Source organism: Choloepus didactylus, chromosome 1, assembly GCF_015220235.1.
Source record: "Choloepus didactylus isolate mChoDid1 chromosome 1, mChoDid1.pri, whole genome shotgun sequence".
NCBI classification, from domain to species: domain Eukaryota; kingdom Metazoa; phylum Chordata; class Mammalia; order Pilosa; family Megalonychidae; genus Choloepus; species Choloepus didactylus.
The window spans coordinates 182,807,071-182,832,736 of record NC_051307.1 but is presented as its reverse complement, the minus strand read 5'-3'; the positions used below and the strand labels follow the sequence as shown (position 1 = coordinate 182,832,736).

General features: G+C 37.4%; 1 protein-coding gene across 3 annotated transcripts in view; it reads left to right on the top strand.

Annotated features, from left to right (window-relative positions):
- GADL1 (glutamate decarboxylase like 1) overlaps positions 1 to 25,458 on the top strand; it is a 201,160-nt gene extending 175,702 nt beyond the window's left edge. For all 3 annotated transcript variants that reach the window (XM_037828498.1, XM_037828506.1, XM_037828515.1), the window contains one exon: positions 23,691 to 25,458. In XM_037828498.1, coding sequence (XP_037684426.1) covers positions 23,691 to 23,864 — 174 coding nt within the window. In that variant the 3' untranslated portion in view covers positions 23,865 to 25,458. The remainder of the gene's footprint in view (positions 1 to 23,690) is intronic.
- The last annotated feature ends 208 nt before the right edge of the window (positions 25,459 to 25,666 follow it).

Genomic DNA, 25,666 nt, shown 5'->3' with positions numbered 1-25,666 from the left:
TTACAAGTGAGGATTAGTCACAAGGTTTTTACAATCACAAGATAAAGGCTATATAGTTATACAATCATTATCAGTGATCAAGGCAGCTGGATTAGAGTTCAGCAATTTCAGGTATTTTCCTCTGGCTATTTGAATGTACTAGAAAGTAAAAAGAAATATCTGTATAATGATTCAGTAATCATAATAATTTGTTAAATCCTAACTTCTCAGTTACAACCCCTCCCTCTCATTTAATCATTCTCTCAATCTTAAGGGAATCTGAGAGATGACCATTTTAACTTCTTCATGCTGGAAAGGGGCATGTGCATAATAATGGGGTAGAAGAATGAAACTGGTTGTTCTTCTTGGAGAGACCAGTACCTCTGAATTTCAGGGCTTATCTGGCATAGGAACAATCAGAGGCTTTAAGTCTCTGAAAAATAAACTTAATAAGTAAAACTTTTATAGAATCTTAGATAGACCCCAGCATATTATTTAGGGTTTTTAGGAACACGGTTGGTGCTTGGTGTACTGTGACAATTTGCAATATCTGTCTGAAACGCATAAGAGAAATCTCCAGAATGGCCTCTTGACCTTATTTGAAATCTCTTAGCCACTGAAACTTAATTTTGTTTTATTTCTTTTCCCCCTTTGGCCAGGCAATTATTACCAATCACACAATGCCATACTCATCGCTGGGAGTCTTGTCCCATGTTGCCAGGAGACACATATCCCTTGAAGTCAGGTCCCACATAGCTGGGAAGGCAGTGAGTTTATTTGCAGAGTTTGGCTTGGAGAGACAGACCACATCTAAGCAATAAAAAAGGTTCTCTGAAAGTGACTTAGATATTAATTATAACTAGGTTTAACTTCACCATTACAGAAATAAGTTAATGGGGCAAGTCTCAAGATTGAGGGTGTAGTTTATTAAATTGGGAGCCCCTATTACTTGAGAGAATAGCAGGAATTCCCCAGGTGGGGAAGTTTAATAGTTCCATGTTTTTTTCCTCCAGTCTTTCAAGGGACTTTGCAAATAGTTTTTCATTTTCTATGCAAAATACTGTGGAATACATCAGGGTATGGTATTAACCTGTACAAAATATCAAGATTTTATCCCTTATTATAGGTTCCATGTTGAATAAAACTGAATTAGGTTGTTTAAATAAATGGACCAGACAGGTTAAACTAGATAGTGTGCTACACAAAATTTAGATTTTGGACAAAATAAATATCTCTTCCTTTGATCTCACACAGAAGTTAAAGTCTTAAAATATAGACAATATCATCTTTTACCCTGTACTCTCATTTACCCTAGTCCTCACTAGATTCAGCTTCATTCACATCGCTAATCTAAGTACGATCTCTTCTTCAGCTTCTTTCACAGTTGCTGTATGGAGTAATGCTGACTTTCAGAGCTAGAGAACTCTAATTCTGAGTTTCAGGTGTCACATAGATACTCAAAGTTCCAGGGAACTACCAGGTTATATACAAAGAGCAAAACATCTCAGAATTTAGAAATATCAGTTAAAGCTCAGGAGTGAATGTGACTGCTGTAAGAGCTTACAATTTAGGCCCTAATTTTCTTATAAGCATTTTCTAAATGAAGCTATTTTCAGAAATAAAAACATTTAGTAACTGACTTTATTGGGGTCATGAACCACAAACCATAGCAGAAGTTTTGTCCTGTTTCACCATTACACATTTACCTGGGTTATATTAATTAACAGGTAGAACATATTTATATACCTGCCTTGCTTCTTTTTTTTTAAATGCAATTTTATTGAGATATATTCACAGACCATACAATCATCCAAAGTGTAAAATCAGTTGATCACAGTATAATTATATAGTTGTGCATTCATCTCCACACTCAATTTTTGAACATTTTCATTACTCCAAACAATAAAAATAAAAATAAGAATAAAAATAGAAGTAAAAAAGAGCCCCCCAAACATCTCATATGCCACTTTGCCCCCTATTATCCATTTGCTTTTTGTCCCCATTTTTCTAGTCATCTGTCCATACACTGGATAAAGGGAGCGTGAGCCACAAGGTTTCATGTAAGGCATATATTTATATGATCATCTTCAAGACTCAAGGATACCGGGTTGCAATTCAACAGTTTCAGGTATTTACTTCTAACTATTCTAATACACTAAGAACTAAAAAGGGATATCTATATAAAGCATAAGAATAACCTCTAGAATGACCTCTCAACTCCATTTGAAATCTCTCAGCCACTGAAACTTCATTTTGTTTCATTTCTCTTCCCCCTTTTGGTCCAGAAGGCTTTCTCAATCCCACAATGCCAGGTCCGGTGTCATCGCTAGGAGTTATGTCACATGTTGCCAGGGAGATTTATACCCCTGGGAGTCATGTTTCATGTATGGGAGAGGACAGTGAGTTTACTTCCCAAGTGAGCTTAGAGAGACAGAGGTCACATATGAGCAACAAAAGAGGTTCTCTGGGGGTAACTCTTAGGCAAAATTATAAATAGGCTTAGCCTCTCCTTTGCAGTAACAAGCTTCATATGGGCAAGACCCAAGATTAAGGGCTCAACCTACTAAACTGTTAGTCCCCAATGCTTGCAAGAATATCAAGAATTCCTCAGGTGGGGAAATTTAATGTTACCACATTTTTCCCCAGTCCCTCAAGGGGACTTTGCAAATACTTCTTATGCTCTGTCCAGTTACTCTGGGATGTTTCAGGGCTTCATGCTAACTTGTACAAACTAATCAGATCTCACCCCCTGTTCAAGGTTTCATGTAATTATGGTGTTTGAATAAACTGACATACAAGTTAAATCATATGGTGTGCACAGAAAATACAGATTTTGCACCAAATAAATTTCTCTTCCTTTGGTCTCACATGGAAGTTGAAGTTTTAAAACACAGTCAATATTATCCTTTACCCTTTAGTCTGATTTACCTTAGTCCCAACCAAGTCCATTTGGCTCATATCTCTAATTGAAGTCTGATCTCTTTTGCAGCTTTTCAAACAATTGCTATATGGGGGTAATGCTGACATTCAGAGCTGCCAAACTCTGGCTCTGAGTCTCAGATGTTACACAGATACCTGAAGTTACAGGAACAGACTAGGTTATACACAAACAGCCCAGCATCTCAGAATTTGGAAATAACCATTACAACTCATGAATTAATGTGACTGCTGTAAGAGCTTACAATCTAGGAACCTTTACAATATGCCTTCCCCTGAGAACCTTTGTTCTCAGATTCAATTCTCAGAATTTGCACATTATAGTTGGTCCATATTAGGGAGGCATTATAATGTTTATGTTTTTGATTCTGGCTTATTTCACTCAATATACTGTCCTCAAAGTCCATTAACCTAGTTGTATGTCTCACAACTTCATTCTTTCTTGGTGCTGATCAATATTCCATTGCATGTATACACCACAGTTTGCCATTCCATTTATCAGTCAATGTATGCTTAGGCCACCTCCATCAATTGAAAACAGTGAATACTGCCACCATAAACACTGGTGTGCAAATGTCCATTCATGTCCCTGTTCTTAGTTCTTCCAAGTGTATACCCAGTAACAGGGTTGCAGGACCATATGCCAACCCCATTCTTAGCTTCCTGTGGAACCACCACACTGTCCAGATGAGCTGCACCATTCTCCTTCCCCACTAACAGGGAATAGGTACATACCTTTCTCTACATTTTCTCTAGCACTTGTATCCCTCTGTTTATTTTTTAGTTTTGTTCACAAACTATACAATCCATCCTAAGAAAACAATCAATGATTCATGGTAAAATCACATAGTTACACATTCACCACCACAATCAATATAAGGATATTTCTATTTCTTCCACACAGAAAGAGGAAGAGGAGGGAAAAAATGAAGAATAATAAAAAAAAGATAGAAGGAAAATAAAAATAAAATAAAATGAAAAAGTCAGACAATACCACCAATAATCCCATGCCACTCCCTTATATCCTCCCTTATAGACATTTAGCTTTGATATATTACCTTTGTTACAATTAATGGAAACATCTTACAATGTCACTGTTAACTATAGACTCGAGTTTGTATTAATTGTATTTTTTCCCTATACCATCCAATTTTCAATACCTTGCAAGGTTGAATTCATTTATTCTCCCTCATGTAAAAATATTCTTATTTTTGGACATTTAATCACCATCGTTGACTACTCTCTGTTTTACCAAGTTATACAACCCCAGTCTTTATCTTCTATCTTTCCTTCTGGTGTCATACATGCCCCTAGCCTTCCACTTTCAACAGTAATGTCCTATCCATTTCTGTATCTATGCCATCAATCCTGTTGAACCTTCTGTACTCTTTCACTATCAACGCCTGATCTCTAACCTGTTTCTATCTCCTGATAATCTGTGTTCTCAACTTTAACTCTCAGTGTTTGCTCATCAATGTTAGTCCATGTTAGTAAGACTATACAGTATTTGTCCTTTTGTTTCTGCTTAATTTCATGCAACGTAATGTCTACTATCTACCATTTTGTCTTTTGGATCTTATATATCATATCTTATTTTATTTTTATTTTCCTCACTCTGTTTTTACCCTTACTGATTGTATTAGTTAGGGTTCTCTAGGAAAACACAACCTAAATATAAGATTTTATAAAAGTGTCTCACACCAGACTGGTGTGCAATGTGTGTCCGTTCATGGCTGTCCCCCCATCAGTTGTTCCAGACTATTTACCAGTTCCTGGCTATTTACTAGTTGCTTTAGGGGACTAACTAAATTCCACACCTCCCTATGCTGCCACCTTGCCCTGCCTCTCCCTTGTTTCTCTTTTAAAGTCCCTTTTTGTTGAAAAGAAAGTTCTGACTTATAGCTGACCACATATAATTTTAGAGAAGCATTAGAGCAAAGTAGTATAACTGACAGGTAAATTTGGTTGTTTCCATGATCTGTAACCTTGTTCTAAAAATAACTAAAACCATAACTAACTGCATCATACTGTTGTTTAACATTATACAGATTAGTATCAGGATATAACATGGACAGAGAGAACATTTGTTGTCAACTCTTTAGGAATTTTACACAATCTCTAAATATATAATTACATTTCACTCACAAATTTAGCTAACAGAAGGCTTAATTATTATTCCTTTAATTATTGTAATTTTGTAATATTTCCCAAACACTTTCTGTGTAATAGGTTACACTATTTTAGCACCTCACTTTTATGAGGTGAAAGAACAAACCCTTGGCAACAGTTTTTCTTTATAAATGAGAAGGGCAGACTTCTGGGAAGATGGTAGAATGGGAGAGGCAGAGCAAACTTCTCCCCAATGGACTAACTTGAGAAAAGGCAGAAAATGACTGGGAATGCAGTTCCAGGGTACAAGCTGCCAGAGAAGGATCTCTACAATATATAGTGTGGTACTGGATGGAAAAGCAAAGAAATTGCATCTGAAAGAATGGGGTGAATTTATTCAGTTGTGACCACTGTTGGGGTGGGCAGCCAGCTAGCTGGCCAGAGTGGGAGGGGGAGGAGCTCTACACCCCTGCACTCCCATTTCAGCAATCAGCTGGGGAGATAACCCTTCTCAGCCCTGCAGCTGGGAGTTCCCGTGAGGGAACTTGTGTTAGATGCAAACAGAAAACTTGTTGTGGTGTGCAGTGCCTACCATTCAGTCCTGAGGCAGACTGCTGCAGGGGACTGTCTCTGGAGAGGACCAGGGCCCCTCCTCTGGAGAGGAGAGGAGATGCAGAGCTGAGCAGAGCCAATCCAACAAGTAGCAGGCAAGAGAGATGGTCTGTGTTCCATTGCCTTTACACTTCCTCCATGGAAGCCCATGGTGTGCATGGGTGGAGAGACAGGGATGAGGGAGGGTACCACATGGAAGCACCAGGAAAACCTTCTCCACCCTAGAGGCCTGCAGGTGCATGGTGGGTAGGGACCTTGTGGGCTGACTTAAAGTGCATCTATGAGCTGGCTGAGGGCTGGGGAAGGTGAAGCTCACAGCCCCACAGCCTGAGATTAATCCACTCAGAGGCCTGGGAATCACCAGAGTCACTGTACCCTTAAGCAAATTCTCTGCCCAAATGCACAATGCACCCCCACCCCCACCCCACAGCTCCAGGGCTGTCAGTCTCTAGTGTGCATGGAGAACTGCTGGGCTGATTAGATTTCCACCTCGTTTGGACTCTGCCCAGCAAGCAGCCACAATCAGGAAAAAGTGGGCTTGAGGGGAAGAGATAGCCCAAGAGGATCACCTGCTGGGAAGACAGGAAAGTGCCCTCTGGCAAGTCACAGTTCTGTCAAATTTTATACAGATGTTCAAATAGACCCACATTTCCCAAAATAACCTTATCAAGCAAATGCCATGAAATCAACAGAAAATCACAAAGCATATAAAGATCCAAGAAGATATGGGCCAGCCAAATGACCAAATTAAAAAGCTAGAGGAGACACAGAACTTGGAACAATTAATCAAAGAAGTACATCTCTAAAACAACTTCAGTGGGTTGGCTGAAGAAATAAAGGACATCAAGAAGACACTAAGAGAGCATAAAGAAGAATTTGAAAGAATAAATAAAATATTAGCAGATCTTATGGAAATGGAAAATACTGTAGATCAAATTAAAAATGTACTAGAAACAAACAACAACAGATTTGAAGAGGCAAAGGAAAGAATAAGTGAACTGAAGGACAGAGCAATTGAATGTGAATGCACAAAAGAACAAATGGTGAAAACAATAGGAAAATTTGAAATGGATCTCAGGGAAATGATGGACAACATGAAGCACACAAATATAAGAATTATTGGTGTCCCAAAAGGAGAAAAGAGTAAAGGGCTAGGAAGAGTATTTGAGGAGATGGTTGGGGAAAACTTCTGAAGCCTTATAAAAAACATAAAAATGTAAATCAAAGATGCCCAACAAACTCCAAATAGAATAAATCCAAATAGACCCATCCCCAAAAAATACACTGATCAAATTTTCAAATGCTGAAGAGAAGGAGAAAATCCTAAAAGCCTCAAGAGAGAAGCTGTTCACCACATACAAGGGAAACCACATAAGACTAAGTACTGACTACTCAACAGGCACCATGGGGGCGAGAAGGCAGTGGTATGATGTATTTAACAATTTGAAAGAGAAAAATTGCCAGTCAAAAATTCTTTATCCAGCAAAGCTGTTCTTCAAAACTGAAGGAGATTTTAAAATTTTCACAAGCAAACAAATGCTGAGAGAATTTGTTAACAGGAGATCTGCCCTGCAAGAAATACTAAAGGGACTTCTGCTGGCTGAGAAAAAAAAGAAAGGAGAAAGAGGTCTAGAGAAGGGCACAGAACAGAAGTCTATTAGTAAGGACAACTTAAAGGAAAAAGAGAGAGGGAAAAAAAATAGATTGACAAACAAAAACCAAAGGATAAGATGGTTGGTTCAAGAACTGCCATTACAGTAGTAACTTTGAATGTGAATGGATTAAACTCCCCAATTAAAAGATACAGACTGGCAGAATGGATTAAAAAGTATGATCCACCGACATGCTGTATAGAAGAGACTCATCTTAGACCCAGCAACACAAAGATATTGAAAATGAAAGGAATGAAAAAAATATTCCATCCAAGCTGTAGCCAAATGAAAGCAGGGGTAGCTATACTAATATCAGACAAAATGCAAAGATGTCATAAGAAACAAAGGACACTAAATATTAATGAAAGTGATAATTCACCAAGAAGAAATAACAATCTTAAATGTTTATGCACCCAGTGAAGGAGCTCCAAAGTATATGAGATACACATTGGCAAAACTGAAGGGAGCAATAGATGTTTCTACAATAATAGTGGGAGACCACAATATACCACTCTCTCTATAGATAGAACAACTAGACAGAGGACCAGTAAGGAAATTAAGAACCTAAACAATGTGATAAATGAATTAGACTTAACAGACGTAAGTAGATCATTGCATCCCAAAATATCAGGATATACATTCTTTTCTAGCACTCATGGAATGGTCTCCAGGATAGATCAAATGCTGGGGCACAAAACAAGTCTCAATAAATTTAAGAAGATTGAAATTATTCAAAGCACATTCTCTGATCATAATGGAATGCGGGTGGAAATCAATAACCACCAAAGAACCGGAACTTTCACAGATATATGGAGGTTAAACAATATACTCCAAAACAATCAGTGGGTCAAAGAAGAAATTGCAAGAGAAATTGGTAAATATCTGGAAAGGAATGAAAATTAAAGTACAACATATCAAAACCTATAGGATGCAGCAAAGATGGTGCTTAGGGGGAAATTTATAGCTCTTAATGCATACATTAAAAAGGAAGAAAGAGCTAAAAACAAAGTCCTAACTGAACAGCTGAAGATGCTAGAGAGTGAACAGCAAATAACCCTAAAGCAAATAGAAGAAAAGAAATAACAAAGATTAAAGCAGAAATAAATGATCTAGAGAACAACAACAAAATAATAGAGAAAATAAATAAAACCACAAATTGGTTCTTTGAGAAGACCAGCAAGACTGACAAACCCTTAGCTAGGCTGACAAAGCCAGAAAGAGAGAAGATCCAAATAAACAAAATCAGAAAGGAGAAGGGGGTCATTACTATGGATCCCAAAGAAAATTTAAAAATCGTAAGAGGATTTTTATGTGAATCCTCTTACAATTTTTTATGTGAATTTTAAGTGAACAACTTTATACCAACAAACTAGACAACTTAGAGGAAATGGACAATTTCCTGGAAACACATGAACAACCTATACAGATGAGAGAAGAAATGGAAGACTTCAACAAACCAATCACAAGCAAGGAGAATCAATCAGCCATCAAAAAGCTTCCTACAAATAAAAGCCCAGGGCCAGATAGCTTCAGAGGGGAATTCTGTCAACCTTTCCAAAAAGAACTGACACCATTCCTTCTCAAACTCTTTCAAAAAATTTTAGAAAAAGGAATACTACCTAACTCATTTTATGAAACTAACATCATCCTAATACCAAAACCAAATAAAGATGTTACAAAGAAAGGAAAATTACAGGCAAATCTCCCTAATGATTATGGATGCAAACATTCTCAACAAAATACTTGCAAATTGAATCCAAAGGCACATTAAAAGAATTATACAGCACGACCAAGTGGGATTCATTCTAGGCATGCAAGGGTGGTTCGATATAAAATGAATCAATGTAATAGAACACAGTAACAAATTGAAAGAGAAAAATCAAATGATCATCTAAATAGATGCTGAAAAAGCATTTGACACAATTCAGCATCTCTTCTTGATAAAAACACTTCAAAAAGTAGGAATTGAAGGAAACTTCTTCAATCTGATAAAGGGCATATATGAAACACCCACAGCCAGCATAGTACGCAATGGTGAGGGACTTCCCCCTAAGATAGGGAATGAGACAAAGATGCCCACTGTCACCACTATTATTCAACCTTGTTCTAGAAGTTCTGTCCAGAGCAATTAGGCAAGACAAAGAAATAAAAGACCTCTAAACAGAAAATTATAAAACTTTAGTAAAAGAAATCAAAGATGACCTAAATAAGTGGAAAGATATTCCGTGTTCATGGATAGGAAGGCTAAATGTTGTTAAGATGTCAATTCTACCCAAATTGATCTGCAGATTCAATGCAATTCCAATCAAAATTCCAACAGTCTACTTTGCAGGGTTGGAAAAGCTAGCTATCAAATTTATTTGGAAGATAAAGGGGACTCAAGTTACCATAAACACACTAAAAACGAACAAAGTGGGGGAACTTACATTTCCTAACCTTAAAGCCTCCTATAAAGCAACAGTGGTAAAAACAGCATGGTACTGGGACAAAGATAGACATATTGATCAATGGAATTGAATTGAGAGTTTGAAAATAGATGCCAGATCTATAGTCAACTATTTTTGACAAGGCCCCCAAATCTACTGAACTGGGACAGAATAGTCTCTTCAACAAATGGGGTTGGGAGAACTTGATGTCTATATCCAAAAGAATGAAAGAGGACCCCTACCTCACACCCTATACAAAAATTAACTCCAAGTAGATCAAAGACCTAAATAAAAGAGCCAGTACCATAAAATTCCCAGAAGATAATATAGGGAAACATCTTCAAGACCTAGTAATAGGAGGCAGCATCTTAGACCTTACACCCAAAGCACAAGCAACGAAAGAAGAAATAGATGAATGGGAACTCCTCAAAATCAAAAGCTTCTGTTCCTCAAAGGTGCAGAGGAAACCAACTCAATGGGAAAAAATATTTGGGAACCATATATTTCATAAGAGACTGATATATCAGCATTTATAAAGAAATCCTACAGCTTAACGACAAAAGTACAAACAGCCTAATTATAAAACGGGCAAAATATATGAAAAGACATTTTTCTGAAGAGGAAATACAAATGGCTAAAAAGTACATGAATAAATGTTCTCTAGCTATTAGGGAAATGCAAATCAAAACCACAATGAGATATCACCTCACACAATCATCTCACACCGATAAGAATGGCTGCCATCAAACAAACAGGAAACTACAAATGCTGGAGAGAATGTAGAGAAATTGGAACTTTGATCACTGCTGGTGGGAATGGATAGTGGTACTGCTGTGGAAGACAGTTTGGTATTTCCTCAGAAAACTAAATATCGAGCTACCTTACAACATGGCAATTCCACCACTCAGTATATACACAGAAGGTCTGAAAGCAGTGACACAAACAGATATTTACATGCCAATTTTCATATTGGCATTATTCACAATTGCCAAAAGATAGAAACAATCCAAGCGTCCCTCAACAGATGAGTGGAAAAGCAAAACGTGGTGTAAACATATGATGTAATACTATGCAGCCGCAAGAAGGAATGAAGTCCTGAAACATGTGACAACATGAATGAACCTTGAGGACATAATGATGAATGAAATAAGTCAGACACAAAAGGAGAGATATTGTATGCTATCCCTAATATGAAGCCCCTGGATAATGTAAAATTAGTGTCTTAAAATGTAGAATATAGGGGGACTTAGGGATAGACAGTAGCTAGAGAAGGGAGAATGATTACCTATTATGTACAAACTTGTGAATGAGGTTTAACTTAAAGGTATGAAAATGGACAGAGGGTGATGATAGTTCATTAATGGGATTATAGTTATCAGTGCCATATTGAAGGTGATCGTGATTGAAAGGGGTTGTTTAAAGTCATGTATCTCACAGATTAGCACTATATATATAGATAAGTTCTTGCACTTTCTACTTCTAAGGCATGACACTTGTACAAAGAGTTAACAACAGAGTGTTAGGTAGGAAAAACTACCTATTGCATACTAGGGACTATATTTAATAGGAATACCTTACTGTTACCACACCAATACTAACGGTAAATAATTGGAGGGGGGATAAGAGCTATGGGGTGTTTTGGGTTGTGATAATTGTTTAACATTGAGAGTGATGATGATTGTACAACTAAGTGAGGATAATGTGAGACATTGATTGTTCATTTTGGACAAAATATATGCTATGTGAATTTAGGGACCCCTACTTAATAAGTCAAGCCCTCAATCTTGAGATTTGCTTTTATGGAATTTACTGCTGTGAAGGGGAGGCTAAGTCTACCTATAATTATGCCTAAGAGTGACTCCCAGACCTTTTTTGTTGCTCAGATGTGGCCTTTCTCTAAGCCCAACTTTGCAAATAAATTCATTATCCTCTCCCCTAGATGGGACATGACTCCCAGGGGTGTGAGTCACCCTGGCTACATGAGACACAACTCCCAGGAATGAGGCTGGTCCTGGCATTGTGGGATTGAGTATGCTTCTTGACTAAAAGGGGGAAAAGAAATGTAACAAAAGAAGATTTCAGTGGCTAAGAGATTTCAAATAGAGTTGAGAGTCTATCCTGGAGATTACTCTTATGCAAGCTTCAGCTAGATATTCCAAACGGCCACAGTATGCCAAGCCCAAATCAACAGTAGTTCTGAAAATCCTAAAGAATGTCCAGTTCCCTATTGGAGACTCCATACAAGTTTCACTCAGTAAGTTAATTTTTCAGAAACTTAGAACCTCCAGATTGTCCCTATGCCAGAAAAGTCCCCAAACCCAGAGGCAACAGCCTTTTCAAGAGCATCAACCAGCTGTATTCCCTTTCCCAATAATGCCAACACTCCTTTTCTATATGAACAAGTTAGAGTGGTCATTGCCCAGATATCCCTGAAGATTGGGACAGTGATCAAATGAGAGGGAGGAGTAGCAACAGATAAGATAGGATTTAACAAACAAATATGACTACTGAATTATTATATAGATTTTTTTAAAGTCTCTAGTGTGTTAGAACAGCTAGAAGGAAATAACAGAAATTGTGGAACTATAACCCATAGCAAACTTTGAAATTTGCTCTATAACTACTTGTTAAACTGTACTTTGAAAGTTAAAAAAAAAAAAAAAGTGAGAAGTCACCTCTTCTGAAATAAAGAATGATAAAGTCAACATAAACATCAACAAGGATATTATTCTGAAATGATATAAAATCTTTGTCTTCTAGACAGAGAACTCAGATGGTTAAGAACAACTTTTTATAACCTTTCATTAAGAGCAAACCAACAATTCACATTATTTTAAGAGAGAAAACTGAACTCCAGTTTTGTATGAATGTACCATTTGACACAAAGTTCTTTTGAAAAATATAAACAGGTTGTTCTAGTTTGCTAGAGCTGCCAGAATGCAAAATAAGAGAAATGAATTGGCTTTTATAAAGGGAATTTGTTAGATTACAAATTTACAGTTCTAAGGCCATAAAAGTGTCCAAATTAAGGCATCAACAAGAGGATACCTTCACTGAAGAAAGACTGATGGTGTCTGGAACACCTCTGTCAGCTGGGAAGTCATGTGGCTGGCGTCTGCTTATCCTTTGCTCCCGGGTTATGTTGCTTTCAGCTTCTTATTTCAGTGGCTTTCTTTTTAAGCATCTGTGGGATCTCACTTAGCTTCTCTGGGGCAAACTCCAGGCTTCATCTCTTAGCTTAGCATCTCCAAATGTCTGGTTTCAATGGCTGTCTCCAAAATGTCTCTGGGCATTCTCTCTCTAAGCATCTCTGAGCTTTCTTCAAAATGTCTCTGCCTTTTATCCTCTCATAGAGGGTGCCAGTAAACTAATTAAGACCCACCTTGAGTGGGTGGGGTCACATCTCCATGGAAATAATCTAATCAAAAGTTTCCACCAACAATTGGGTGGGTCACATCTTCACAGAAACAACTTATTGAAAAGGTCCCACCCACAATAGGTGCCCCCACAAGACTGGATTAAAAGAACATGGCCTTTCCTGGGGTACATAACAGTTTCAAACCGGCACACAAGCCCATCAAATTTTTGGTCAGCATTGACTATGACAGAATTCACTTTCATGAATCTTCTACAACTTTCCATATCCATTCAGTTCTTGTAGCCAACAATGATGACAACAAATAAAATTATTATAATGAGGTATAGGTCACTTAATAGGTTAAAGTTTAAGCTACTGTGCATGTCAGGCAGGCCAATTTTGGTTAGATCCAGCTTCATCTAGCAACATAGTTTTGGAGTTGGGATGGGTTAGCTCTGAACTGACTCAAGCCCTTTCATTAATAAACATTAGGACCTGTCTTTAGTTATCTATCATAAGACTCTAAAGTTGAAAAACAGGATAAGAGTGTACAAGTGAGGGTCAGTCACAAGGTTTTTACAATCACAAGTTAAGGCTACATAGTTATACAAACATTATCAGAGATCAAGGCAGCTGGATTACAGTTCAGCAATTGCAGGTATTTCCCTCTGGCTATTTGAATATACTAGTAAGTAAAAAGAAATATTCGTATGGTTTTTCAGTAATCGTAGTCCTTTCTTAAATCCTAATTTCTCGGTCACAATGTAATCCTTTCAGAGCTACAGAGAAGTTAAGTGATTTAAGGTCACACCGCTAGTGGTAAGACTTGAGACATCCCAGTTCAGAACTCCGTTTCCTTCCCTTGTGTTTGTGTTCTAGATTCTGCTTGATTCAGAATATTAATCTCTAGCAGGTATTGCTTATTTGATCACAGTCTTACTTGGTTCACCAATAATATCATAGTCTATCTTTTATCAGTCCTGTAATGGAATTGAGGAAACAGGTACTGGGAGCTTAGGTTATTTGCCTGACATCATATAGGTGCATGTCCTCTCAGACTCTCTTTCAGTTTTTTAATTAATTTGTTACTTCATTTTTAAATTTATATACAGGTAAAAATTCACCTTTTGAAGTGTGCAGTTCTATGAGTCTGGACAAGTACATAGTCATAGCTGCCAGTAAGGTATCATATTAGGCTCTAGGGAATATAAAGAAAAATAATATAAAGGCCACCTTTGAGCAGAATCGATAGACCAGTGGTCATATATCCACCACTACAGTGTCATGCTGAACAATTCCACCACCCCAAAATTTACCCTAGGTCTGCCTCTTTGTAGTAGCTCTCACTCCCACCCTCAAGCCCCTGGCAACCACTGATGCAGTCTCCAGTCCTGTGATTTTTCCTTTTTAGGAAGGCCACATAAATGGGAAACATATAGAAGTAGCCTTTTGAGTTTCATTTCTTTCACTTAGCATAGTCTCTTGGAGACTCTTTCCTGTTTAACAATAGTTTGTTCCCTTTTTTTGCTGAGTAGTATCCCATTTTATAGATGTACCAGAGTTTGCTTATCCATTCAGCAAATGAAAGACATTTGGGTGTTGTCCCATTTGGGACAGTTTTGAATAAAGTTGATATGAACATTTGTGATTCTTTTGTTTTTAAAGCTATACAATCAAAATGCCTTTTTAAAAAGGAAGAGAAATGATATATTTGATAATTTCACTTGATTTGGGACTTTCAATAGAAATGTTTTAAATCATGCACTGACAAATCATTGCTCTTCGCCCTGTGGGTAAATACATTAAATTGAATGGTGAGGTCCCTTCTACACAGAGCAATGGGAAAATCAGCTTTCTCTACTGTACTGAAAAAGAAATTATCAACAAAAGGCAGCCTTTCTTTGCTATTTCCTATTCCAAAAGGAAAATATGTTATCTGATGAAATGGCAAAGAAAAAAGACTATTTAGCTAACGCTAAATCAGGAAGGTAAAAAACAAAGGAGAGAGAGATTTAGGTGGCACCCAGATACAAACTAAGAAGGCTATAGTTTCCTCTTTGAATTGCTGAGCACTATAAGAAATGTGGAAGTGCTTTAAGGCCCTGTCCAGGCAGGTACTGCTTTCTTCCTGGTTGAGGGGATGGACATGGAAACTGCCTGCATGATCATGAATAGCCAAAATGTCTTTGCAGCCAACGGCTATGGACCAGAACAAATTTTAGACAAAAAAAAAAAAAACATTTGGGAGTTTTGTAAGAGTTGGCCATGGGCAGTGGACTGTGTGGGCAAATGTCTGGTTTTATAGAATGTTACATGTGGAGTAAGAGACAAATTACTCAGACATATTTGGAAATACAGAGGAAAAGTTCTAAATTGTGAGGTAGTAACTGTTTTTTTGTATCAGATAAGATTTCATTTACTACATTTTAAGATGTAAAGCTACACATACCTACTAAGAAATTTTTACATCAGACCTGAAAAGTCACATGCTCCTTTGGACTATAGTATGAGTAGACCATTAGGAAATGTTTTCCTTCAACAGCTGTTCATTTAGCAACAACCATCCTGGGTAACATGGAGGTGTTACAAAACAGTGGATACATATTTAGCAGAATTGGAAGCCTGTTTCAACTTTGCATACTGTGAGTTGCATGTGTAAAGGAAAAGCCAGTTCGTATTTACAGTAAGAGAAAACCCAGATATCTGGGTTAAAATTTAAAGATAAAATTTAGCTTTCAGGAAGTTCTCATATGAGACCTATTATTGACCTCTTTCATAATCAGAAACAGATGGAATCCCCTTTTCCACTGGAAAATCTTTTTTTCTTTTTCATTTGAAGCTAAAAGGAAAGTAGAGATGCAGTTCCCTGTTTGAGACTTTGTGATCCAATATGGATATTCTGATGACCTTACATTCACTGGATCATGAAAGGGTCACCATCATGCTTTAGTTGTGGAGACAGAGGGCTGAGGATTTAATGAGCAAACAAAGGAATTGCATGCTTTCTCCTGTGTCTTGCTTTCCATTCCTGAAGAACGGGGCATTCAAGACTGATTGGATCATCTCTCCAGGGTAGCTTTCCTCAGATTGTTGATTGACCTTCCACTTGTGAGGAGTGTGGCCACTGTCTCCCAAATACATTGAGGCAAGGAAGACCCCTTCATAGCACACACTTCCCAAACTGCCACTGCACTGGCCTGTACCCTTCTCAGAAGAAGAAAGGGATGTGCAAAGCCCCTTGGAGGCACTCTCAGTGGTTTGGGCATGCCAGTCCTTCTCTGGGGCTGGAATTCTTCCATTTGCTCTCTGGTGCTGTTCATGCCTTCACTTCTGGCTGCTAACTGATCCACGGTGCATCGCCAGCTGGCTGCAGAAATTCTCAGATGTCCTAAAACCATAAATAAAAATCAACTTGACTTAATAAAGGAAGAATTTTTATGTAATTCATTATGAGTCTCAGAAATAGTTCTGGTTTGGGTGCCAGGTATAAAGTGTGAACATTTCATGCCAACTTTTTCCGTGAATTAGCTTTTAATATCCTACTCTGGATATTCCTCCTCAAGTTAGCATGGAAGGACCTGGGGAGAGCGGGGAGAGGGTGTGTTGCACATTTGGAACCCAGATCATTTGGGAAGAGAGTGTAAAGCAAGTTATTTTTTGTGATTGTTCCAGAATAATTATGCTGGAAGAAAGCCACAGTGGCCTCCCTGCCCATCCATCTGTGGCTCTGGTTTCATGCTGTAGAAGGAACATCAAGAAGTTTATCATTTCCTGGCTCAAAGCAGAGTTTCTGAGAGAAACCCAATGAACATAATTTTCTATGCATTTTTTCCTTTGGAGTAGTTTTTATGCATCATGAGGTATTTTTCATTTAGACTGAGGAGCTGGCAAACTACAGTTTGCAGGCCAAAAATAATCCGTTGCCTATTTGTGTGCAGCCCATAAGCTAAGATTGGGTTTCACATTTTTAAATGATTAAAAAAATAATTAAAAAGAGTATAATGTTTCAACTCATGAAAATTATATGATAGTCAAATTTCATTGATCTTAAATAAGTTTTATTGGAACATAGACATGCTCTATTTGTTTATATATTGTCTATGGATGATTTTGTGCTGCAGTGGCAGAGTTGAATAGTTGCAACAGAGATTGTATTGCTTACAGAGCTTAAAATATTTACTACCTGGCCCTTTACAAAAAAATCTTGCCTCCCCTAACTTAGAACAAGTAAAATTCAAGTATAGGAGTTGACTTAGCTCCTACAATTTTACTTTTCTCAGTGTTTAATTGCTTAGCCATGTATTAGAACAAGTCATTTTGGTATGACGATGTATTTATTCTGTTCTGGCGAATACCAAAGAAGCCAAAGATGTATGAAGTTTAATGTAGATACAGTTAAATTAAAACTATTTTACATGACTTTTTATAGAGAGAAGAAAGAACATTATAGATAATTTTCTGCATCTGATACAGTCCTCTTTGGGGGAAGATAATCTTAGGGAAAAATTTAATTACAATCAAACTCTGGTAAGTTATTCTTCAGTTTATTAGTCTGCCTGCCCACCACATGCTCTGCCCCCAAGATTTGCAAATTATTATGAGTTTAGCTTCCCACTCCCTAAAGAATCTTGCTACCTAGGGTAAAATGAAACATGGATTAATTAACTTGAACTTGAGAAGATGGCCTTAAAATCTGGAGTTTTAGGAGCATCAACTTCTTCATGGTTTAGAGGATGATTTAGTAAAACACTAATCTCTTTGGATTTATTAGAAGCTTTGAATTGTATTGCTGTCTGAACTCATAGTAAAAGTTTAAGTAGTATTTTCCCTCATATTTTCTATAAAAGGATCACCTTCTTTAATTACACATTCTTCTTCTCAGCCATCCTGTTTGCAGTGCTACCCCATATTTTATAGGTGAAGAATGTGACTGTTTCAAAGCTGCATAGTAAGTGATGGGAAATGTTGACTAAAGATCCTAACATTTAGAAAATTTTTGAACCATTTGCTATTATAATCTCAGGGCTGGACTTTGAAGAACTCATTTAGAGGTTTCATGCATGGGTCCATGATTTCATTGACATGTCATCATAATCTAAGCAGTTCTAAGGTTCAGCAATTGGGAACCGGTTATGTAAACCAGTAGTGGTATGGTGGACTATGATAACGCCATTCAAAATGGTGTGTAAACTATGCTCATATGAGGAAATAAGGATGCAAAACACCATTAAGATTGATGCCTAAAAGAAGGGACAAGCTGCCAAGGGAGTTAAAGCAGAGTCTCAGAAATGTAGTTGCCAGGCCCATGCCAATGTGCAAAGTGGATATTGCAGTCTATAACAAGAAAAGTACAGAAACTGAGAGTCGCCATTTAGAAACTTGTATAGAAATTTAACAAAATGACTCTACTTATAGATTTAAAATTTAAAAACAAAATCTGCTTTGTATTTTAAATGTCTTTTTAATTTCATTTTTCTATTAATTCATTTTTACTGTATTTCATAAAAGAATCAGTCTGCAATACATTGAAGAAAATAAAATTGGTCCTTCCCTGTAGATGTATTGAGAAATAATTTGAATATTGAAAAAAAGTGTTGTTGTTTACATTAAATAAGTGACACATTTTTAAAAAGAAATGCCATTTTATAGTGTTCTAGTTTGCTAATGCTGCAGAATGCAAAACACCAGAGATGGATTGGCTTTTATAAAATGGGGGTTTATTTGGCTACACAGTTACAGTCTTAAGGTCATAAAGTGTCCAAGGTAACATATCAATAATCGGGTACCTTCACTGGAGGATGGCCAATGGCGTCCGGAAAACCTCTGTTAGCTGGAAAGGCATGTGGCTGGCGTCTGCTCCAAAGTTCTGGTTTCAAAATGGCTTTCTCCAGGACGTTCCTCTCTAGCAAGCTTGCTCCTCTTCAAAACGTCACTCACAGCTGCACTGCATTCAGTCTCTTTGAGTCAGCACGTTTATATGGCTCCACTGATCAAGGCCCACCCTGAATGGGTGGGGCCATGCCTCCATGGAAATATCCCATCAGTTATCATCTACAGTTGGGTGGGGCGCATCTCCATGCAAACAACCTAATCCAAACATTCCAACTTAATCCCCACTATTATGTCTGCCCCACAAGATTGCATCAAAGAATATGGCTTTTTCTGGGGGACATAATACATTCAAACCGGCACATATAGATATTACAATTTTATTTTCATCGAAGCCTATGATGGTGCCTGAGTTGCTTGTTATCAAATTGCTATAACTTGGCCAGAATGAGTCAGTTTTTATTTTCTTTGGGTTTAAGCAACTTTTAAATATCAAATGCTATTTTGTGCTACAAGAGTATGACAACATTCTTGAAACATAATTTGAGGGGGGTAAAAAAGCAATCCTACAGAAATGTGTGGATTAAGTTGCTGTGCAGCCAAATAGAAATGTCAGGATCTTCCTCCACTTAAGATGCAGGGACCAGTGCACTGAGGCACGAGAAGAGAATTTGATTTACAATTTGAAGGAAAACCAGCAGTAAAATAATTGAGAGCTGGAAAGCAATCTCATTCCTGCCAAATTGCTTTCCTTCGTGCATGCTCCATTTAGGGGCAATATTCAGATGCTTAAATTTAGTTTGTACATATTTTCTTTTCTCAGTGAATATTCCATCCTTCTGTATTATGACCGTTTCTCTGCTGTGATCAGCAAAAGAGAATATCTTAATAACCTGATGTTGGATTATGCCTGAAGATTTGTAAATAGAAAATGTTGATTTTTTAAGTTCAAAGGTGACAAGCTGGTGGTTAATAAGAATATCTGCGGTCCCTAAATTGCAAAAATTATAGGTTCCCTACACATAAGCTTAAATTTGAGTTATTGGGAAGCAAGCAAATCATAAAAATCTGGTCCAATATTTTTTAATAACAACAACAATAACAACAACAATGAATTGTAACAGAGATTTAACGAGTATCTGCCATTGTATTGCTTATGGCTTGCCTTCCCCCTGAAATATTCTAGAAGAAGGAGGCCTTTCCCACTTGCTTACTAGTAACAACTTCTAAGCATTAATCTTATAGTTCATGCATACATAAATAAAATTTATATTGTACTGTCAAATTCTTTCTTAGCTGGTTCTCTGAGTCACAGAGATATTTAGTCATTTATTTATAATCTTGGGAATTCAGCCAACAAACGTTGGTGCAGGAGTTTGGTTCTTATGGTGTATGTTTTGCCCATAGAAGCACATTCTTGGGCGTCAACTAAGAGCAAGAATTTAAACATTCAAAATATCTTTATATCAAGGTGTCCAAGGTGCCCTCTTCTATTTACTTTTCTTGCTCACATTAGAAAATATTTTTAATCCATTTGAAAGAAATGCAGACCTGATTAATTCATTTTGATAATTGCCTCGTGCACCTCAGACACATTATGAGCTGGCATCAAAATTCTAATGTTGTACAAAGGTAAGGAATAAAATAACATTTGGGGGGAAAACATAGAGGTATTGAAAAATAAATAGTAATCAATTATGATAATTAAGCTAGAGACAAGAACATGCCTGTTTTAAATTTGAAATTGGCTAGAAGCCAGAGTCAGTTATACCCTGGGCACTGGAGAAGGGTAGAGGTGAATATGAGGGGAATTTTTATTTTTTAAAAAATCTACAAGCCACAAGCTGTAAGTTCTAAAATTGATAGCTTGTGGCTCTTTGGGCCAGACATTTAGCCCATGTGAGGCAGATAGAAATCTTAATATTGCTTACCACTGATACTATTCTGTTTTTCCCTCATAGCTTCAGTTTACCTTCAAGAGGTCACTTGTTCTTTGAATCAAAAATAAATGTGCCTTGGGCATGAGCCTAAGTTAGACCACAGTCCTGCATTGTTCTGTGACCAAATAGGGTGATCCTAATGGCAGTAAATGACAGACAGTGGGTTGGAAATATGAATTACACAGGAATGCACACACTCACACAGGCACACAACAAAATGCACACACAGGCACACACACACACATTCATGCATATGGGCACATGTGTGCACATGCATTCTCCACATCCACATCCACCCCAGACATTCTCCTTCCTAAGGTGACTGAGATTATCAGTTAAAGCAAATAATTCTAAAAAAAAAAATGATCCATACATCTGTGTACATTTATTTCTCCATCTTTTGAGAGAAAGGTGAGGTTCTTCTTGAGTAGGTGGTTGGAGTGCCCTCCACATTCTTGCATAAGCTACAATCTTTGTGAATCATTTATCATATCCGATTTGGGTTTCTTTAAGTGGAGTAAGTACTCAGACACCTGTGCAGCAATCTGAGCACAGAATGAATCTGGACTTTTCAGATTTTGTTTTACAGACTTCTACGGTTTTCTCCTGCCATACCTAATTTAATAGCAATATTGTTTAGCAACTCCCATTTATCTAGTCTTTCCAAAGGATTCCTCTTAGTTTTTATGGAAACAACTCTCTTTTTGCACTCACTTTTAATTGATTTACGTATTAGATCCCTAGATTTTATAATTCTAATAACAAAGACTACTTCCATAAATGGCTCTGAAAGAAAACTCAGCTGAGGCTTGGAGGACATATGAATTTGAATATTAAGAGTGGACACGTGTAGGCGTAATGGAGTTGCCTACTTGCTTCCAGCTTTCAGCACATTGTGGACATTCATCACTAAGTCATGCAGAGAGAATGGAGGGTGTTGTTTAATTAACCCTATTTTTCTAATCTCTAAAAAGCTCAGAATAAAATTTGTGACACATTTCCAGAAATTTATAGAAACCAGTGTTCCACATGTTTTCACTAACTTGATCTCTAACTTCATCTTTTTCATTTGTGTTTCCCTTTACTTCCACATATGTGTGGTGTGTGTGTATATTATTCTTGTTATATTGTAAGAGACCTCCCATCCTTTGCTCGAATGGTAAAATGATTGTGCAGAATAGGTGATTTTATTGTTGATTATGATGAATAGGTCATTCTGTTGCAGGCAGCATAGCATAGACCATGTTTTGCAAGGCGTAGTTTCTAAAATTAGTCCTTAAGTAAAAAAGTGTTAAGTTAAAATTACCCTTGAACATCCCTTGAGAAGGCTCTGAGGTTGAGTCCAACACATCATATTTCCAGAGTTATTACACAGCTAATTTTCATCCAGTTTGAAATATATAAAATTGTATTGAGCATTGGAGAGTACTTTGAGTTGTTTTCAGGCAGGATCCAGCCAAAAAAAAAAAAAAAAAAAAATAGGGATGTTCAAAAACTAGTGTGGTGTGGAATTGTCACACTGTGTGAGAGAGAGAGGCTCATGGGAATTGAAATTTGAAATTTGTGCCCCTCCCCTGAGGTGTGTAAATGCATGTTCTGTGTGTTATTTATGTATACATTCCTTCCTTCTGGATTACCTAAGTCTCATCCTGAGAAGATAATGACAGAAACTCATCATATCCTCTTTCTACACCTTTATATTAAGGTATCCAAGGTGCCCTCTTATATTTATCTTTCTTGCCCACATTTACATAGGATGCACTCACACATGCTCCAAAGAGTTAAAATAAAATGGAAATGGAAAACCTTTGATTTTATTTGAAGCCAGTAAGAATGTATTCTTAATTTTTTTAAACTCAGAGTTTCAAAAATTAATTTCATTTTTTTAAAAGTTCACAGCCTAGCTCTTGGGTGGTCACACTATTGATTTGAAAATGTACTTCTTTTTCCATGTCATTCTGAAATTGGACAAATTTCTTCAAACATTAAACTTGTAGGAAAATATGCCCGTTTGGATTATCAGGGTCCACCCTTCTCATGTCAGCTGGAAATCATTAAAATATGGGTTCTTAATGTTATTGTACCTTCACATCTCTTAATGAAAGACAGAAATTTTATATTCATATATAAGGACAATATCAAACATTCATTTTCTACTGGGCCTTTATTAATTTTCAAATTATAGTAATTCATGGAAGGGCACAGGCTCCAATTCATAATGATTAAATGATTAGTCTTCAAAATAGAACTGCATGTAATACCCACATTAGTGTTTTTCTTGGTAGGCTATCAATGTGAGTTGGGTTCTATCCCATCTATTACTAATTTGGTTAGAAATTAGTAACCAACATCCAGATGATTGAACTGGAGGATTTTTTAGTTCAGACAAATTTGGGAGTGTAACATTTGACACTTTGGGGACTGTGACCCCTGAGGACAGCTGATTTGTTTGTAATGAGGCAGCACTGCATAATAGTTTGGGTATCAGAGAGTGGACTTAAACTGGGACTGCCTGGTTTTAAGTCTTGGCTCTCCCACTTACTACACATGTGGCCTTGGGCTTTTAATCTCCCTATGCCTCTGTTTCTTCATCTATAAATGGGCATATCGATAATATCTCCCTCAGGGGTTTCTGTGACGATTAAATGAATTCATATATCTAATGTACTTCAATTGGACATGATACGTCATTAGTTCTCAACAAATTATAATTAAAGGTGATTTTGTGCACCTGAGAATGGGCTCCATGCCTGTAGGTGCCCAGGAAATATCAAATGACTGGTTAAAATGTGCTTGTAGTGCTTTGGTGTTCTGGTCTTTCACTCCCGCCCCCCTCTCACCGATGCAGGTGGCCCCCGCCATCAAGGAGAGGATGATGAAGAAGGGAAGCCTGATGCTGAGCTACCAGCCCCACCGGGGGAAAGTCAACTTCTTCCGCCAGGTGGTGATCAGCCCCCAAGTGAGCCGGGAGGACATGGACTTCCTCCTGGATGAGATAGACCTACTGGGTAGAGACATGTAGCTGTGGCTTTTGGTCCCTCACAGGCACGGATCCTGTCCTGGGGAGGGTTACAGAACCAGGAGGTCTAGACACACATAGATTTCAGCCTTTCTGATGAGAAATAGGAAATACTTCCAGCCCAGGCCCAGCAAAACCCAAATGCTAAGCAAATAGTATCTCTAGCTGCCTGGACACTGCTGTTGCTATAAAGGAAGAAGTAAAAATTTGATTTTCTTGAGATTTTTCCTGGGACATGGCATTGAAGAGAATTAGTTTAGTAACTCCATTGTGGGTCCTGAGTTCTAAGCTTTCATTGCTATTTAAAGCACCTATAAACTAATAGTTTAAAGCAGTGGATCACAAAGTGTGGTCTCTGGACCAGCAGCATCAGCAGCACCTGAGAACTTATTTGAAATGCAAATTCTCGGTCCCTCTCCAGATTGACTAAATCATAAACTCTGAGGGTGGGGCCCAGTATTCTGTGTTTTAACGAGCCCTCCAGGTGATTCTGATGCATGGTAAAGTCTGAGAACCCCTGGATTAGAGTAACTTTTTAATGACTGTTAATCACTCTGATGTTCTAACAGCAAAGAGATAGCTAATATTTCAGTGCCCCTGAGCTAGTCTTTGAAAATACAGCTGAGGCATCTGTAATATGAATATTTAGGAGCTTAGGAAGCATGTTAAAGCTATTTTTTAAAAGAGAAATTAGATGAGGTTTTTTTTAATAACTATCTTTTATGCAAGCTAAATATTTATTCCCTAAAGTAAAAATTAACGATTGTCTATTCTAATTTACCTAAATGAGAAATAAGGGTAAAAGTCAAGTACTTCGTAGTGCGAGCCTTTCAGTCAAAGAGCAATAAACTTAATTCACTTCCCCAAATCATTTGTGTCATTAACAGAGAGGGGACATTAGATATAGATGACTCTTTTCCCCTCAGTGAGCGTGAGAGGTCCATTTATTCACTTGCTCTCTGCCTTGTAGGGAATAACTAGAGCAAAGTCAAGGCTTGTACAACATTCCCTTTCCCAAGCTTAAAAAGTCAGTATAGAATATTAAGTGGTTTATATTGCACAGAGAATCTGGGAATCAGGGGCCTTTCAGTGGAAACACCTCCAACATTTCTCCTGGGAGTGGATGATGTGAGCCTCTCTCTGATCCTGGTCCTAGGTTTCTAAACAGTTCTATTCAGAATGGACAGCATTCAGAGGTGTAGGTGCAGAGTGCAATAAGGGTAAGATTGTGAATCTAATTACAGCTCGGCATTGGAAAGTGAATGACTGAAGAATGGTTCAAGTGTTAGACTTAGCAATTCAATTACCTTCTCCTACTCCACTGTTAACTAAGACATTTAAGTTTTGAGGAGCAGAAAGCTGATGTATAGCTCCATTTGCTTTCATTCTGTAGTCTCATTTTAGCCTGTGTATATCTCTCCATTGGTCAAAAAATATTATAATGTTTGTCTGAATTACTTCTGATTCTCTAGTGATAGCTATTTGTATGTGTTTTGCATTTCTTGTTTCCTTTTTGTTCTAATGTCTACATAAAATGTTCCCAAAACTGTTTGCAATAATTTGGATTTCATGAAATAAAAAGTAACATTAGCACATACTTAGTGTCATTGAGTTTTCTTTTCCTGTCATCTCCTCCTTTCTGGATTGTACCCTATGCATTTTAGAATTGAACTAGATTCAGTTGGTATTTTATCTAAATGACAGAGGAAGTAGTTTGGAAACTACTTTTAGTTTTTTTAGTTAACAAGTTGAATAAAATGGAAAAAGCAGTTAAGGCAAAATATGGATTAGCCGCTTGCTCAGTC